The sequence below is a fragment of the Pseudophryne corroboree genome, chromosome 1 (assembly GCF_028390025.1).
Source record: "Pseudophryne corroboree isolate aPseCor3 chromosome 1, aPseCor3.hap2, whole genome shotgun sequence".
NCBI classification, from domain to species: Eukaryota; Metazoa; Chordata; class Amphibia; order Anura; family Myobatrachidae; genus Pseudophryne; species Pseudophryne corroboree.
In genome coordinates, this window is record NC_086444.1 from 1,046,580,821 (window position 1) to 1,046,600,743 (window position 19,923).

The window sequence follows — 19,923 nt, forward strand, 5'->3', positions numbered from 1 at the left end:
TACTGCAAACAGTGACTGTTCTGATCCCGCCTGATCCCGAGATATGGCTTCTGTGAGTACAGGAATACAATGGGCAGCTTTGTGTCTTCCATATAGCCCTTATCCTTCTGAGGCAGGAGCTTTAGCAAACACTAACTATTTTCTTAATAAGTCAGCAACAACTGACAGACTTCTTCCCTGAATACACATTATTACCTTTCCATGTATCTGTTATGTTACCACATCAACCCTAATACAACCCCCACCATCACGTACACAAGGTGATTCTCCAGCATATGGGAGCTATTGTCATTCTAACATTACCAGGTGGTGTAATCTAGGCTCTAGTTATATGGATTCTACTGATGGAACGGCTGAGTCAGAGCTGCACTCAGCTCCACAGAAAGATTTTTCAACCTTGATCACTGCTCATGCTCTGTGGGCGAGTGTCCGCAGTTATAAGCACCTACATTTGACTCAGAGCCATAAACAACCCTCTTACAGCTGAATGCGTGCAACTGGTCTTTAACACCTGTGATGGATCTACAATAGCAAGTGGTGCAAAAATATGCTTTGGGACTCACCAACCCACTGTTATCTCTACCAGATAACACCTGTCCTAGTTTAATTTTAACTCCTAGAGCCAAGTTATCTCTGTCATTAAAAAGACACCCATTTTTTTCTGTATTATTGTATCTTCTGTATTATATACCCGACACCTGCCCCATGTAACACTGGTCCCCAGCTTCCTGCGCCCACATCACCCTGCTTACCCCTTCTAGTTAAACCCAGTCTCTCTGCACCCCATCATGACCCTGGGCCTGATTCACAGTCATACGGATCTCTGTTTGCTGATGCAAATGGCGAGCTTTGTGCACACAGCGCATGTGCAGAAGTAAATATACGCAGTTTTGTGTATCCGTGAAATATGGCTTTTTGGGTGTGAACTAAGCGGTGACATTGTCACAGGATGTGCCCACCCTGTCCTGTAGGAATGTTGTGGGCATGTATGAAAAGCTCTGTGTGATTCTGAGCGGCGTGTGTATGGGGAAGGAAACCTGTTACTGACAGATCTCTTGTACCTAGCAACCTAGCATGTGTCTGGTGTAAGTGATGACGATTGTGGCGGCCAACATAAAATCAATGGGCAGCAATGGCTTCCACTTGCACACAGACATACCCCCACATTGGTAAATCGGATACTCGCATTAGCAAAAGGTAGTAAATCAAACTTCCATGGCTGCTACTTTGTGAGCCCCCTTGTGAGCGAATGGCCCGGTAAACACACCCTCCCTCTATGCTTCTTTATCGTAAATAATCCTGTCCCACAAAGTAAAATGACATGTTAGTGAAGAGGAAATGCAGAGGAAGGTGTCTCATTCCTACTTAGAAACAAACACCTCCGGATTCCCTAATTCTTGCATAATATGACACCACAGTAGATAATGCTCATAAACCCATACTATCCCCATAAACTGGGTGCATTGCCCAAAGTATGTGCCCTATGATAACTAGGAGTTTGTTACCTGTGAAGAAAATGTACGTGGATCCGACCTTAGATTCATCCTTTCTGCAACCGGCACTGTCACAGAGCTGGGCCCAGCAGCTAAACTCCCCGGTGTCTGCAGCAGAGGAATTCATCAGTATCAGCTGCCCATATCTGTCAAGCTGTTTAATGCTGGAGAGGAAACAAAGCACAGTACACTGCTCAATATCTCAGCACTATCTCATCCTGTAACCCCAGAGTGCTATCTCATCCTGTAACTCCCACAGTACAATTCATCCTGTAACCCCACAGTACAACTCATCCTGTAACCCCACAGTACAACTCATCCTGTAACCCCGCAATGATATCTCATCCTGTAACCCCCACAGCACAACTCATCCTGTAACCCCGCAATGCTATCTCATCCTGTAACCCCACAGTGCTATCTCATCCTGTAACCCCGCAATGCTATCTCATCCTGTAACCCCACAGTACTATCTCATCCTGTAACCCCACATTGTTATCTCATCCTGTAACCCCACAGTGCTATCTTATCCTATAACCCCACAGTGCTATCTCATCCTGTAACCCCACAGTACAACTCATCCTGTAACCCCACAATGATATCTCATCCTGTAACCCCACAGTACAACTCATCCTGTAACCCCACAGTACAACTCATCCTGTAACCCCGCAATGCTATCTCATCCTGTAACCCCAGAGTGCTATCTCATCCTGTAACCCCGCAATGCTATCTCATCCTGTAACCCCACAGTACTATCTCATCCTGTAACCCCACATTGTTATCTCATCCTGTAACCCCACAGTGCTATCTTATCCTATAACCCCACAGTACTATCTCATCCTGTAACCCCACATTGTTATCTCATCCTGTAACCCCACAGTGCTATCTCATCCTGTAACCCCACAGTACTATCTCATCCTGTAACCCCACATTATCTCATCCTGTAACCCCGCAGTGCTATCTCATCCTGTAACCCTGCAGCGCTATCTTATCCCTTAACCCCACAGTACTATCTCATCCTGTAACTCCGCAATGCTAGCTCATCCTGTAACCCCACAGTGCTATCTCATCCTATAATCCCGCAGTGCTAGCTCATCCATTAACCCTGCAGTGCTATTTTATCCCTTAACCCTACAGTGAAATCTCATCCTGTAACCCCACGGTGCTAGTTCATCCTGTAACCCCACAGTGTTATCTCATCCTGTAATCCCACAGTGCTATCTCATCTTGTAACCCAGTAGTCCAAACTCATCCTGTAATCCGGCAGTGTTATCTGATCCTGTAACCCAGAAGTGTTATCTCATCCTGTAACCCCACAGTGCAATCTCATCCTGTAACCCCACAGTGCAATCTCATCCTGTAACCCTGCAGTGCTATCTCATCCTGTAACCCCGCTGTGCTATCTCATCCTGTAACCCCACGGTACTATCTCATCCTGTAACCTGACGGTGCTATCTCGTCCTGTAACCCCACTGTGCTATCTCGTCCTGTAACCCCACAGTGCTATCTCATCCTGTAACCCTGCAGCGCTATCTTATCCCTTAACCCCACAGTGCTATCTCATCCTGTAACTCCGCAATGCTAGCTCATCCTGTAACCCCACGGTGCTATCTCGTCCTGTAACCCCGCGGTGCTATCTCATCTTGCAACCCCACAGTGCTTTCTCATCCTGTAACCCCGCGGTGCTTTCTCATCCTGTAACCCCGCGGTGCTTTCTCATCCTGTAACCCCACAGTGCTATCTCATCCTGTAACCCCGCGGTGCTATCTCATCCTGTAACCCCACAGTGCTATCTCATCTTGTAACCCTGCAGTGCTATCTCATCCTGTAACCCTGCAGTGCTATCTCATCCTGTAACCCTGCAGTGCTATCTCATCCTGTAACCCCACGGTACTATCTCATCCTGTAACCCCACGGTGCTATCTCGTCCTGTAACCCCACGGTGCTATCTCGTCCTGTAACCCCACAGTGCTATCTCATCTTGCAACCCCACGGTGCTATCTCATCCTGTAACCCCACAGTGCTATCTCATCCTGTAACCCCACAGTGCTTTCTCATCCTGTAACCCTGCGGTGCTATCTCATCCTGTAACCCCACGGTACTATCTTATCCTGTAACCCCACGGTGCTATCTCATCCTGTAACCCCACAGTGCTATCTCATCCTGTAACCCCGCGGTGCTATCTCATCCTGTTACCCCACGGTGCTATCTCATCCTGTAACCCCGCGGTGCTATCTCATCCTGTTACCCCACGGTGCTATCTCGTCCTGTAACCCCACAGTGCTATCTCATCCTGTAACCCCACAGTGCTATCTCATCTTGCAACCCCACGGTGCTATCTCATCCTGTAACCCCACAGTACTATCTCATCCTGTAACCCCACAGTGCTTTCTCATCCTGTAACCCCGCGGTGCTATCTCATCCTGTAACCCCACAGTGCTATCTCATCCTGTAACCCCACAGTGCTATCTCATCCTGTAACCCCGCGGTGCTATCTCATCCTGTTACCCCACGGTGCTATCTCGTCCTGTAACCCCACAGTGCTATCTCATCCTGTAACCCCACAGTGCTATCTCATCTTGCAACCCCACGGTGCTATCTCATCCTGTAACCCCACAGTACTATCTCATCCTGTAACCCCACAGTGCTTTCTCATCCTGTAACCCCGCGGTGCTATCTCATCCTGTAACCCCACAGTGCTATCTCATCCTGTAACCCCACAGTGCTATCTCATCCTGTAACCCCACAGTGCTATCTCATCCTGTAACCCCGCGGTGCTATCTCATCCTGTTACCCCACGGTGCTATCTCGTCCTGTAACCCCACAGTGCTATCTCATCCTGTAACCCCACAGTGCTATCTCATCTTGCAACCCCACGGTGCTATCTCATCCTGTAACCCCACAGTGCTATCTCATCCTGTAACCCCACAGTGCTATCTCATCTTGCAACCCCACGGTGCTATCTCATCCTGTAACCCCACAGTACTATCTCATCCTGTAACCCCACAGTGCTTTCTCATCCTGTAACCCCGCGGTGCTATCTCATCCTGTAACCCCACAGTGCTATCTCATCCTGTAACCCCACAGTGCTATCTCATCCTGTAACCCCGCGGTGCTATCTCATCCTGTTACCCCACGGTGCTATCTCATCCTGTAACCCCGCGGTGCTATCTCATCCTGTAACCCCACAGTGCTATCTTATCCTGTAACCCCACAGTGCAATCTCATCCTGTAACCCCACAGTACTATCTCATCCTGTAACCCCACAGTGCTGTCTCATCCTGTAACCCCACAGTGCTATCTCATCCTGTAACCCCGCAGTGCTATCTCATCCTGTAACCCCACAGTGCTATCTCATCCTGTAACCCCGCGGTGCTATCTCATCCTGTAACCCCGCGGTGCTATCTCATCCTGTAACCCCGCAGTGCTATCTCATCCTGTAACCCCACAGTACTATCTCATCCTGTAACCCTGCAGTGCTATCTCATCCTGTAACCCCACAGTGCTATCTCATCCTGTAACCCTGCAGTGCTATCTCATCCTGTAACCCCACGGTACTATCTCATCCTGTAACCCTGCAGTGCTATCTCATCCTGTAACCCTGCAGTGCTATCTCATCCTGTAACCCCACGGTACTATCTCATCCTGTAACCCTGCAGTGCTATCTCATCCTGTAACCCCACAGTGCTATCTCATCCTGTAACCCTGCAGTGCTATCTCATCCTGTAACCCTGCAGTACTATCTCATCCTGTAACCCCACGGTACTATCTCATCCTGTAACCCCACGGTGCTATTTCGTCCTGTAACCCCACGGTGCTATCTCGTCCTGTAACCCCACAGTGCTATCTCATCTTGCAACCCCACAGTGCTTTCTCATCCTGTAACCCCGCGGTGCTATCTTATCCTGTAACCCCGCGGTGCTATCTCATCCTGTAACCCCACAGTGCTATCTCATCCTGTAACCCCGCGGTGCTATCTCATCCTGTAACCCCAAGGTGCTATCTCATCCTGTAACCCTGCAGTGCTATCTCATCCTGTAACCCCACAGTGCTATCTCATCCTGTAACCCCACAGTGCTATCTCATCCTGTAACCCCACAGTGCTATCTCATCCTGTAACCCCACAGTGCTATCTTATCCTATAACCCCACAGTACTATCTCATCCTGTAACCCTACGGTACTATCTTATCCTGTAACCCTACGGTACTATCTCATCCTGTAACCCCGCAGTGCTATCTCATCCTGTAACCCCACAGTGCTATCTCATCCTGTAACCCCGCAGTGCTATCTCATCCTGTAACCCTACGGTACTATCTCATCCTGTAACCCTGCAGTGCTATCTCATCCTGTAACCCCGCAATGCCTATCAATAACAATATACGGCACAAGCTTTGGGAGTTTTGTGGCAAGATGAATGTTGCAGAAGGTTCTTTACACTCTCAAGATCTACATGACTGAACCGCTCTGTACCAAACGTTACAGTTATGTTCAAATTGCAGTTACCTGGGTTGAATTAATTAATTGATGAGGAAAGTGTTTTTTAATTAACAGTTTCATCCAGCACAGGTTACTGCAATAGAAAACCAAATGATCAATCTGGAAGCGTTGTATTTAGGGCCTGATTCAGAAATGTACATGAACCCGATGGTTTTTGTACATCTCTGAAAAACGCAGCTGCTGTGTAAACCGTCCTTCTCTGAATCAGGCCCTTTGTACCAGGCGGAAGATGTCATGTTGGATATCAGCACATGGACTTGTCACTTCGCAGGAGAACAATACAGTATTACTGCCACTACTTCTTATGTGGTCTTAGGTCCCCTCCCAAACTCTCACTCTGAAAAAGAAATATGTTACTTGTCCATTTCCTTTCTGACAGTTAATAATAATAATAATAACAACGATAACCCTCCGCCAAGTGCCTAACCCTAACTCTAACCCTACAAATCAATAAAAATCCATGAGTCAACCTTTCTTGTGTCGACCATTTGCATGTCAGTAGAAGTCCATTCAACTGTCGACCTTTTGACTCTGTTGACCTATTGACTGTTAACCGTCTGGTGTTGACCTATTGACTGTCTATCTACTTACTATCTATCTTCCATCCGGATACCCATTTTACATAATCTAAGTAGAAACAAAAGCCTGCACTTATAAATAACTATAAAACATTGTATATCTCTGAGTCTACTATGCATATCAATCATTTTTTTAAAACAAAAAAATACATGAAATGCTGGATGAAGATTGGATGAAGATCATTAATATAGCAAATATTTTATGCTGTTAAAGCACAATCATGTAGAGTTAGCAAATATGTTTGGTATAAAACACAGTGCAAGAAAATAAACACCTGCAGATAATTCATCAATTCTAATTATTTTTGAGTGATTGTGGATCTTAAATTTCCTTGTAGTAGATTATCTGGTCTGTTTGTGCCCCACGGCAATTTATGGTTTGCGAAGGGGAAAGTACTGCTTTATAAATCTCAAGGACATTAGTTAATAGTGTCAAGTGAGGAGAGGATGGGAGACAGGGAAAAGTGGGTCTGTATAAGTGTAAGGGCAGTCACCCATGAGGAGAGACATAATATTTGAGGTTTAGTACTGTATAATCGGACTTGAAAGAAAAGTGGGGCCTTGTAGTGACTGTCCCGTGGATTGCAAGTACTAGAGTCTTTATTTGGGTTATTGTGAGTTATGCTAGATATGGATTCCATACAGTTTAGATGTCAGCCTCTATTAATAATAGAAAGTAGAGATGGTGACTCTGGCTGTTCCAAAGCAGGGCGATTTGGCATTTCCTAGCATTCATTATGTAAATTATTAATCTCTGCGTATGTTTGGGGGTATTTGGGATAACACAAGTAAGGTATTAATAAAAATCAGGGTTGTGTACTGGAAACATTGCTTGTAGTAGATATCTTTGAATGATGGAAAAGATTATTTGGCAGTGAGATTTATCAGGAATCTGAAATCAGTGGATCTACAGTATTCAGTGATTGAGGTGGGGATGACCTGGGTGGGAAGGTTATTCCGCCTCCCTTATGGTACTGCATGATGGATAAGTAACTGCCTGTATTTTTCAGCATTGAGAAAACCATTAATCCTGACCAAATTACCAACTCCATTTGATGAACTTGAAAGGAACCTCCACCATGCTTCACTGTTGCCTGCAGACACTCATTATTGCATGGCTCTCCAGCCCTTTGGGGAACAAACTGCCTTCTGTTACAGACAAATATTTCACATTTTGCGTCATCAGTCCAGAGCACCTGCTGACATTTTTCTGCACCCCAGTTCTTATGTTTTTGTGCATAGTTGAGTCGCTTGGCCTTGTTTCCATGTCGAAGGTATGGCTTTCTGGCTACATTTCTTCCATGAAGACCACTTCTGGCCAGAAACAGTAGATGGATATACCTGGATTTCTGACAGTTCTGAGCTGATGGCGCTGCTGGACATCTTCCGATTTCGAAGAGAAGTAAGCATGATGTGTCTTTCATCTGATGTACTAAGTTTCATTGGCTGACCACTGTGTCTTTAAATTGATCTACTTATGCTCTTAAAATTGCATCTTATGATCTGAAAAATAACTATCTTCCATGCAAATATTATAGTTGAATTAAGTCAGGCCCCAAATATAGAATATAATATCTATTATGTGTAAATGGGGTTAGTAGGAATAAGTCAGGGCTGGCCAAACTGGTCCTCGAGATCTACCAACAGTTCATGTTTTCCAGGCCTCCTGGAGATCTGTAGAATTGTCAGTTAGGAATGAATGCAGCACATCTTAATTAGTAATGACTACACCTGAGCACCAGCTTGGTGGTCTGGAAAATGTGAACAGTTGATAGATCTCGAGGACTGGTTTGGCCAGCCCTGAAATAAGGTATCCCAGCTATTTAAAACCTTTCATAAGATCTGCTTAGCTGATTGAGATTGGTACAATATATATGAATATACTGATACTGTATGGATACGTTTATATACAGTATTACTTGAATCCCCCCAACCCTCCTTCTTCTAAATTGTTTGCTTTTGTGGGACTGGTGAACAATCCTTCCCTCTTAGTGATTATTTGTTCCCATACACAGAGCCGTAACTAGACTTTTTAGAGAGAGAATTGGTGCCTCCTATTTTTCCCTCCCAATCTGATGCCGCAGTGCAGCCGACGTCACAGACCTGTATTGCAATTACAGATTAAAGGGTCCAGTACATACGCAATGTACTGAACATTGGTACTTTGCGGCATTCTCTGCATCAGCACCAGGACCTGAATCAGGCCACTGTGAGATATTTCTCAATGTATGGCTATGATATCTGCATTCCTACTCTGTTCCTACCATGCAAGGAAACAGGGGAAATGTTGTGTGGTTGGCTGCGGCAGCCCATACACTGCCAGATGCGGCCGACCAATTATTGGAGCAGTCAGGCATGAAAAATCTTCCAACATCGCTAACCAGTAGCGGCCATTCACTATTAACTATTGTCTGGCTGATCCAAAAAATAATCAGCGGATTGGGCCGATAATTATATAATGATCATTTGCCAGTGCTCAGGCGCGGAAAGTTTTGATAAAACCTATGGCGCATATGTTCCCCTGATTGTATGCACAGACTGCTGTTATGCACGTAGTCGTTGGCATTAGTACTGGCGGTGCAAAACCATGTGCGATCCTGGGCAGTGACCGGAAGTGAATGAAAAAAAGGCGTGTTATGTGTATGCTGTGGCCATGTCGGTTAATGCGGCTGTGTTCCCAAACACAGATCAGCAGCCACAGAGGCCATGTTTAGCGGAATTTCAGGAGTAGTCATTGCGCCTGCATAGGCTTATGCAAGAGTAGATGGTGCGCGTGGTGGTGGAGTTTTCAGAGTGGCACACAAGTGGATGGCTGAACCAAGAATTTGCTTATTACATAGAAACATAAAATTTGACGGCAGATAAGAACCACTTGGCCCATCTAGTCTTCCCTTTTTTTTAACCATATTTTTATCTCAAAACTTATTTGACCCTTATTTCTTTGTAAGCATATCCTTATGTCTATCCCGTGCATGTTTAAATTGCTCTACTGTCTTAGCTTCTACCACCTCTGATGGGAGGCTATTCCACTTGTCTACTACCCTTTCTGTGAAGTAATTTTTCCTCATATTTCTCCTGAACCTCCCCCCCTCCAGTAATTAGCTATTATTATTAGTCATTAGCGCCGCTGAGACTCCGTAAAGTCATAGCCATGCATGCTTAAATATGATCGGTTATGGTATTTATGGGTTTATGGGTTGATAGTCAAAAAGGTTGACAGTGTCTAGGTCGACACCAAATGGTTGGCATGTGAAAAGTGTCGACACAGTGAAAAGGTTGACATAGAATTGGTGTCAAATTTACCTTTTAGTGTACTGCATGCCCTCAAATGGCTCGCTTCACTTGCCATGCTTCGGACAAGGTTACCATTCCCAATTGTAGTCCACATGGATGGTAAATTATGGTAACAACAGTAATAAAACAAACCTGGGTAATAACAGACCGACATAGAGGTAAGAAGGCCCTGCTGGTAGGCTTACAATCTACAGAGAAATAGGCATTGATGCACAAGGATACAGTAGGTGCCATCTATTCCATAATGGTCCAAAGGAGAGTTTTCAGGGAACACTTGAAGGTTTTGAGTCTTATTGTGTGGGAGGGCATTCCTCAGATTGGGTGCAGACAAGAAAAAGTCCTGTAATTTTGAGTGAGAGCGAATAATGGGGGTCATTCCGAGTTGTTCGCTTGCAAGCTGCTTTTAACAGCTTTACACATGCTAAGCCGCCGCCTACTGGGAGTGAATCTTAGCTTCTTAAAATTGCGAACGAAAGATTCGCAATATTGCGAAAAGACATCTCTGTGCAGTTTCTGAGTAGCTCGAGACTTACTCTGCCAGTGCGATCAGTTCAGTGCTTGTCGTTCCTGGTTTGACGTCACAAACACACCCAGCGTTCGCCCAGACACTCCTCCGTTTCTCCAGCCACTCCCGCGTTTTTCCCAGAAACGGTAGCGTTTTTTCCCACACGCCCATAAAACGGCCTGTTTCCGCCCAGAAACACCCACTTCCTGTCAGTCACATTACGATCACCAGAACGAAGAAAAAGCCGTGAGTAAAATTCCTAACTGCATAGCAAATTTACTTGGCGCAGTCGCAGTGCGAACATTGCGCATGCGCACTAAGCCGAAAATCGCTGCGATGCGAAGAAATTTACAGAGCGAACAACTTTGAATGACTCCCAATGAGTGTGGATGAGAGACGCAGATCTTGTGCAGAGAGGAGAGATCGGATTGGGAGATATTTTAAAATGAGCGAAGAGATGTTGGTGCAGTTTGGTTTATGGCCTTGTGTGTAAGTAAAAGTATTTTACGGTAGAATACCGGTAACCTATGGAGGGACTGACAAAGCGAATCTGTAGACGATGAACGTCTAGCGAGGAAAATCAGCCTTACAGCTGCATTCAGTGGCAAACGCAGATTTTTAAAAGGGGGGTTTCCAAATAATTGGTTACAGACCAATGAAAAAAAGCCAGGGACACCCCCCCCCCCCCAAGATAGACAACACAGGCACTACGACCATCCCCTCCCTCTCCCACATAGGGGGTCATTACGACCTGTTCGCACGCTGCTGTTTATTGCAGCCGTGCGAACGGGTCGCAAATGCGCCGCAGCGGTGATCGCAAGAAGATTGAAAGCAGGAAGGCGTTCCGGGACGGATACTCACCGTTTTCTGGGAGTGGTGAGTCCAACGCAGGCGTGTCCAGGCGTTTGCAGGGCGGGTGTCTGACATCAATTCCAGGACCAGTCACGTTGAAGACATCGCAGCCGGTGAGTATGTCAGGACCTACTTAGAAATTGCACAACATCTTTTTGCATAGCACGGCTGCACAAGTGTTCGCAGGCCTGCTATGCAAAAAAACCCTCCCCCATAGGTGGCGACTAGTTGATCGCACGAGCTGCAAAAAGCAACTTTGTGCGATCAACTCGGAATGACCCCCATAGACTGATGCACCACGACCACCTCCCCTCCCCCACATAGACTGATGTACCACAAACACCCCCCTCCCCCACACAGCACCACAACCATCCCCCCATATATAGACAGCACACTGGCACCATGATATCATTCCCCCTCCCCCTTCACTTCCTCCATAAACTGGCAGCACAGACACCACAACCATCCCTCCTCTTCCCCACACACACATAGACAGACAGGCAACACACAGGCACCATGCTCTTTTCCCCCCACCCAAAGACAGCATAAACAGATAGTACCCATCCCACACTTATGTTGGCACATCAATACATAGTTTGTTAAATACCGGCGCCAGACCCTCCACCCCCACTCATGCTGGCTCCTATGACCGCTGCTGCCGCATCATTTAATATGACGTACTGGCGCCTGTTCCCACCGGTCCCCGCACTCATACTGGTCCCGATGATCTATTATTACAGTAAATACTGGCGCCCGCCCCCGGCATATTCACACACAAATTACCAGGTCCGCGGCTGCTCTGGAGTCCACTGTCTGAGCCAGTGCCGTGGGCTGGCCGCTGGCGCCGGGAGTGAAGACGCGCTATGCGCCTCTCACCTCTGAGCCTAAGAGGAGCTGCAGCTCCCCCTGCATGCAGCAGCCATCCTCTCAGTGCGTATGTGAGGCAGCTGCTGCAGCCGCGAACAGTCTCTTGGGGACTTTCTAGGTACACGGAAACCCCCCCTGCGTGCGCGTGTGGCATTCAAGATGGACTGTAGTCCTGAGAGCCTATTTTTGGGAAGACCAGTAAGAAGACTATTGCAATAATTAATGCAGGAGATTATGAGAGTATGGATTAAAGTTTTTGCAGTGTCTTATGTAAGATATGGTCGTATTTACATTTTCGGATATGTTTCGTAGATGTATGTAACATAACTCTGAGTCAGATTGAATGTGGGAACAAAGGACAGTTCAGAGTCAAGGATGACACCTAGGCAGCGAGCTAGTGGGGTAGGGCTGATATTTTATTTATCACCAGTGATAGCAGGTTGGTAATTATTATTGGCAGGTGAATATATAATTAATTCTGTTTTGGAAATATTAAGTTTGAGGTAGAGAGATGACATCCAAGAGGAAATGGCAGAAAAACATTCGGTGACATGGCCCAATACAGATGGTGACAAATCTGGGGAAGATAGGTAGATCTGAGTGTCATCTGCATACAGACACAAATCCAAAAGAGCTGATTAATTTGCCATGAGATGTGGTATAGATTGAATAAAGCACAGGACCTAAGACTGGGCCTTGTGGTACTCCAGCTGATAGAGGAGCAGTGCCAGATTAAGGTCCTCATGGGCCTGGAGCTGACAAACAGTAAAGGCCTAGTGTGTGCCGCGGCAGGTATGAAAAGCGCTGTGGTGGTATGACTAGTGATGTGTGGGCGTGGTCTATATAGGGGGGGTATGGCCTGTGTCACGGTTTCTCCATATTTATATTAGTGTTCATCCTGCATACCTAGCCATTGCAGTAAATTAAATTAATAATGCAGAGATCATTACAGTGACCACCATAAAAATAAGAATTTACTCACCGGTAATTCTATATCTCGTAGTCCGTAGTGGATGCTGGGGACTCCGTAAGGACCATGGGGAATAGACGGGCTCCGCAGGAGACTGGGCACTCTATAGAAAGATTTAGGACTATCTGGTGTGCACTGGCTCCTCCCCCTATGACCCTCCTCCAAGCCTCAGTTAGGAACTGTGCCCAGAAGAGCTGACACAATAAGGAAGGATTTTTGAATCCCGGGTAAGACTCATACCAGCCACACCAATCACACCATGTAACACGTGATAGGAACCCCGGTTAACAGTATGATAACAAATGGAGCCTCTGAAGAGATGGCTCACAACAAAACCCTATATTTGTAACAATAACTATGTACAGGTATTGCAGACAATCCGTACTTGGGATGGGCGCCCAGCATCCACTACGGACTACGAGAAATAGAATTACCGGTGAGTAAATTCTTATTTTCTCTGACGTCCTAGTGGATGCTGGGGACTCCGTAAGGACCATGGGGATTATACCAAAGCTCCCAAACGGGCGGGAGAGTGCGGATGACTCTGCAGCACCGAATGAGAGAATTCCAGGTCCTCCTCAGCCAGGGTATCAAATTTGTAGAATTTTGCAAACGTGTTTGCCCCCGACCAAGTAGCTGCTCGGCAAAGTTGTAAAGCCGAGACCCCTCGGGCAGCCGCCCAAGATGAGCCCACCTTCCGTGTGGAATGGGCTTTTACAGATTTAGGCTGCGGTAAGCCTACCGCAGAATGCGCCAGCTGAATAGTGCTACAAATCCAGCGCGCAATAGACTGCTTAGAAGCAGGAGCACCCAGCTTGGTGGGTGCATACAGGATAAACAGCGAGTCAGTCTTTCTGACTCCAGCCGTCCTGGAAATATAAATTTTTAGGGCCCTGACTACGTCCAGCAACTTGGAATCCTCCAAGTCCCTAGTAGCCGCAGGCACCACAATAGGTTGGTTCAAGTGAAAAGCTGAGACCACCTTTGGGAGAAACTGAGGACGAGTCCTCAATTCTGCCCTATCCATATGGAAAATCAGATAAGGGCTTTTACAAGACAAAGCCGCCAATTCTGAAACCCGCCTGGCCGACGCCAGGGCCAACAGCATGACCACTTTCCACGTGAGATATTTTAAATCCACAGTCTTAAGTGGTTCGAACCAATGTGATTTCAGGAATGCCAAAACCACATTGAGATCCCAAGGTGCCACTGGGGGCACAAAAGGAGGCTGAATATGCAGTACTCCTTTTACAAAAGTCTGAACTTCTTGCAGTGAAGCCAGTTCTTTTTGGAAGAAAATCGACAGAGCCGAAATCTGGACCTTTATGGACCCCAATTTGAGGCCCAACGTCACCCCTGCTTGCAGGAAGTGCAGGAATCGACCCAGTTGAAATTCCTCCGTCGGGGCCTTCATGGCCTCACACCAAGCAACATATTTTCGCCAAATGCGGTGATAATGTCTTGCGGTGACATCCTTCCTGGCTTTGATCAGGGTAGGGATGACTTCCTCCGGAATACCCTTTTCCTTCAGGATCCGGTGTTCAACCGCCATGCCGTCAAACGCAGCCGCGGTAAGTCTTGGAACAGACAGGGTCCCTGCTGCAGCAGGTCTTGTCTGAGCGGCAGAGGCCAAGGGTCCTCTGTAAGCATCTCTTGAAGTTCCGGGTACCAAGCTCTTCTTGGCCAATCCGGGACCACGAGTATGGTTTTCACTCCTCGCCTTCTTATTATTCTCAGTACCTTGGGTATGAGAGGTAGAGGAGGAAACACATAAACCGACTGGTACACCCATGGTGTCACTAGAGCGTCCACCGCTATCGCCTGAGGGTCTCTTGACCGGGCGCAATATCTTTTCAACTTCTTGTTGAGGCGGGACGCCATCATGTCTACCTGTGGTTTTTCCCACCGGTTGACCAGCATTTGGAAGACTTCTGGATGAAGTCCCCATTCTCCCGGGTGGAGGTCGTGCCTGCTGAGGAAGTCTGCTTCCCAGTTGTCCACTCCCGGAATGAACACTGCCGTCAGTGCTAACACATGATTCTCTGCCCATCTGAGAATCCTTGTGGCTTCTGCCATCGCCATCCTGCTTCTCGTGCCGCCCTGTCTGTTTACATGGGCGACCGCCGTGGTGTTGTCTGAATGGATCAGTACCGGCTGGTTTTGAAGCAGGGGTCTTGCCTGGCTTAGGGCATTGTAAATGGCTCTTAGCTCCAGGATATTTATGTGAAGAGAAATCTCCTGATTTGACCACAGTCCATGGAAATTTCTTCCCTTTGTGACTGCCCCCCAGCCCCGAAGGCTGGCATCCGTGGTCACCAGGACCCAGTCCTGTATTCCGAATCTGCGGCCCTCTAGTAGATGAGCCCTCTGCAGCCACCACAGCAGCGACACCCTGGTTCTGGCCGATAGGGTTATCCGCTGTTGCATCTGGAGATGGGACCCGGACCATTTGTCCAACAGGTCCCACTGGAACGTCCTTGCGTGGAACCTTCCGAATGGAATTGCTTCGTACGAAGCTACCATTTTTCCCAGGACTCGTGTGCATTGATGTACCGACACTTTTCCTGGTTTTAGGATGTCTCTGACCAGAGATGACAATTCCTCGGCTTTTTCCAGTGGAAGAAACACTCTTTTCTGGTCTGTGTCCAGAATCATTCCCAGGAACAGAAGACGTGTCGTCGGGACCAGCTGTGACTTTGGAATGTTTAGAATCCAGCCGTGCTGTTGTAGCACTTCCTGAGAAAGTGCCACCCCCACTATCAACTGTTCTTTGGACCTCGCCTTTATCAGGAGATCGTCCAAGTACGGGATAATTAAAACTCCCTTCTTGCGAAGGAGTATCATAATTTCGGCCATTACCTTGGTAAAGACCCTCGGTGCCGTGGATAACCCAAACGGCAGCGCCTGGAACTGATAGTGCCAGTCCTGTACCACAAATCTGAGGTACTCCTGGTGCGGAGGGTAAATGGGGACATGCAGGTACGCATCCTTGATGTCCAGGGATACCATGTAATCCCCCTCCTCCAGGCTCGCAATAACCGCCCTGAGCGATTCCATCTTGAACTTGAACCTTTTGATATAAGTGTTCAAGGCTTTTAAATTTAAGATGGGTCTCACCGAACCGTCCGGTTTCGGTACCACAAACATTGTGGAGTAGTAACCCTTTCCTTGCTGAAGGAGGGGTACCTTGACAATCACTTTCTGTGAATACAGTTTTTGAATAGCCACCAACACTGCCTCCCTGGCAGAAGGAGTTGCCGGCAAGGCAGATTTTAGGAAACGGCGGGGGGGAGACGTCTCGAATTCCAGCCTGTACCCCTGAGATACTACTTGAAGGACCCAGGGATCCACTTGTGAGAGAGCCCACTGTGTGCTGAAAAACCTGAGACGTGCCCCCACCGTTCCCGATTCCGCCTGAGCAGCCCCAGCGTCATGCTGTGGACTTACCGGACGCAGGGGAAGACTTCTGCTCCTGGGAACTAGCAGTGTGCTGCAGCTTTTTCCCCCTTCCTCTGCCCCTCGGCAGAAAGGATGAGCCTCTAGCCCGCTTATTTTTCTGGGGCCGAAAGGACTGTACTTGATAATACGGTGCCTTCTTTTGCTGTGGGGTAGCCTGTGGCAAAAAGGTCGATTTCCCAGCAGTAGCTGTGGAAACGAGGTCTGAAAGACCTTCCCCAAAAAGTTCCACCCCTTTATAGGGTAAAACTTCCATGTGCCGCTTGGAGTCGGCATCACCTGACCATTACCTAGTCCATAACCCCCGTCTGGCGGCAATGGACATAGCGCTTATTTTTGATGCCAGCCGGCAAATATCCCTCTGTGCATCACGCATGTATAAGACCGCGTCTTTTATATGGTCAATCGTTAGCAAAATATTGTCCCTATCCATGGTATCAATGTTTTCCGACAGGGAATCTGACCACGCAGCAGCAGCACTGCACATCCAAGCTGATGCAATAGCGGGTCTCAATATAATGCCAGTGTGTGTGCATATAGCTTTTAGGGTACTTTCCTGCTTTCTATCAGCAGGTTCTTTTAGGGCGGCCGTATCCGGAGACGGTAGTGCCACCTTCTTTGATAAGCGTGTCAGCGCTTTATCTACCCCAGGGGGTGTTTCCCAGCGTGACCTATCCTCTGGCGGGAAAGGGTACGCAGCCATTAACCGTTTTGAAATGATCAATTTCTTATCTGGGGAAGTCCACGCTTCCTCACACACCTCATTTAGTTCGTCAGATGCAGGAAAAACTACTGGTAGTTTTTTCTCACCAAACATAATACCCTTTTTTGTGGTACCTGGGGTATCATCAGAAATGTGTAATACATTTTTCATAGCCTCAATCATATAACGGGTGGATCTATTGGAGGGTACACTCGTCTCATCATCGTCGACACTGGAGTCGGTATCCGTGTCGACATCTGTATCTGTCATCCGAGATAGCGGGCGTTTTACAGCCCCTGATGACATTTGAGACGCTTGGACAGGCACAAGCTGAGTAGCCGGCTGTCCTATGTCGTCAAACCTTTTATGTAAGGAGCTGACACTGTCACGTAATTCCTTCCATAAGTCCATCCACACTGGTGTCGACCCCGCAGGGGGTGACATCACATTCACAGGCATTTGCTCCGCCTCCACATCATTATCCTCATCATACATGTCGACACAGCAGTACCGACACACAGCAGACACACAGGGAATGCTCTTACAGAGGACAGGACCCCACAAAGCCCTTTGGGGAGACAGAGGGAGAGTATGCCAGCACACACCAGGGCGCTATATAACACAGGGATATCACTATACAGAGTGTTTTCCCCTATAGCTGCCTATATATATATATATATATACTGCTCCTAAATTGTGCCCCCCCTTTCTTTTTTACCCTTTCTGTAGTGCAGGACTGCAGGGGAGAGCCAGGGAGCTTCCTTCCAGCGGAACTGTGAGGGAATAATGGCGCCAGTGTGCTGAGGGAGTTGGCTCCGCCCCTTTTTCGGCGGGCTCTCTCCCGCTATTTTATCGTTTCTGGCAGGGGTTAATATACACCTATATAGCCTCTGGGGCTATATATGGTGTTAGTTTTGCCAGCCAAGGTGTTATTATTGCTGCTCAGGGCGCCCCCCCCCCCCCCCCCCCAGCGCCCTGCACCCATCAGTGACCGCAGTGTGTGGTGTGCATGAGGAGCAATAACGCACAGCTGCAGTGCTGTGCGCTACCTTGGAGAAGACAGAAGTCTTCAGCCGCCGATTTTCCAGACCACCTTCTTGTTTCTGGCTCTGTAAGGGGGACGGCGGCGCGGCTCCGGGAACGGACGACGAGGTGGGGTCCTGTGTTCGATCCCTCTGGAGCTAATGGTGTCCAGTAGCCTAAGAAGCCCAAGCTACCACCACTTAGGTAGGTTCGCTTATTCTCCCCTTAGTCCCTCGTTGCAGTGAGCCTGTTGCCAGCAGGTCTCACTGAAAATAAAAAACCTAAACTATACTTTCTGCTAGGAGCTCAGGAGAGCCCCTAGTGTGCATCCAGCTCAGCCGGGCACAGAAATCTAACTGAGGCTTGGAGGAGGGTCATAGGGGGAGGAGCCAGTGCACACCAGATAGTCCTAAATCTTTCTATAGAGTGCCCAGTCTCCTGCGGAGCCCGTCTATTCCCCATGGTCCTTACGGAGTCCCCAGCATCCACTAGGACGTCAGAGAAATACAGATAGCATTGCACTGGCAGCCATATAATACAGAGAGCATTGAAGTGAATGCCATATAATACATAATGCTTTACAGTGACTACTAGATAATCTAGAGAGCATTACAGTGACATTCATAATATACAGAGAGCATCAGCGGCCGTTGATAAAACAGAGAGCACCGTAGTGTCTGTCATGTTATATACCAAGCATCCAATTGACCACCACACAATACAAAGAACATTGTAAACCAATATAAAATAGACAACTCCAACTACCACCATAAAATACAGAAGACATCACAGCCACACACCATGGCTTCTGGAATTTAAAAAAAATCAGACAGCAAGAAAATATTTCTATGGTATCTATCGATAATCAGTAGTTATTGGAGTTTATGGCACCGCTCAAGAGTGATGTATAGCACTAATTCACATTACACTGCACAAGTCCATTATATACATTATATTATTTTTTTTAAACACATAATACCCCAAGTAGTTCAATATATACACATACTGCCCCCCAGTAGTGCCAGTTACACATTGCCCCCAGTAGTACCAGTAACACAATGCCCCCAGTAATGCCAGTTGCGCAATGCCCCCAGTAGTGCTAGATACACAATGCCCCCAGTACTGCCAGATACACAGTGCCCCCAGTGGTAACAGTTACACAGTGCCCCCAGTAGTGCCAGTTACACAGTGCCCCCAGTAGTGCCAGTTACACAATGCCCCCAGTAGTGCCAGTTACACAATGTCCCCAGTAGTACCAGTAACACAATGCCCCCAGTAATGCCAGTTGCGCAATGCCCCCAGTAGTGCTAGATACACAATGCCCCCAGTACTGCCATATACACAGTGCCCCCAGTGGTAACAGTTACACAGTGCCCCCAGTAGTGCCAGTTACACAGTGCCCCCAGTAGTGCCAGTTACACAATGCCCCCAGCAGTGCCAGTTACACAATGCCCCCAGTAGCACCAGATACACAATGCCCCTAGTATAGTGCTCATCTCCGCTGCTGCTGCTCCTGCTGCCTATTCCAGTGTCTGAAGAGAAGGGAGGAGAGCACAGTGCGTGTCTCTCCTGCCCTTCACTGTGTCAGTCTGTCACGTTTCCGGCAGCCATTTGAAATATGGCGCCGGCTTGTGAGCCAATCAAAGCTTGTGGGGCAGCAGCCAATCATGAGCCACCGCTGCGGTCC

The 19,923-nt window shown here is 47.6% G+C and overlaps 1 protein-coding gene across 1 annotated transcript in view; it reads right to left on the minus strand.

The window, feature by feature from the left end:
- Nucleotides 1–19,923, minus strand: part of PDGFRL (platelet derived growth factor receptor like) — a 420,236-nt gene that overhangs the window by 56,317 nt on the left and 343,996 nt on the right. Inside the window, exon 3 of the mRNA XM_063920834.1 lies at nucleotides 1,506–1,657. Within this exon, the coding sequence (XP_063776904.1) occupies nucleotides 1,506–1,657 (152 nt within the window). The remainder of the gene's footprint in view (nucleotides 1–1,505; nucleotides 1,658–19,923) is intronic.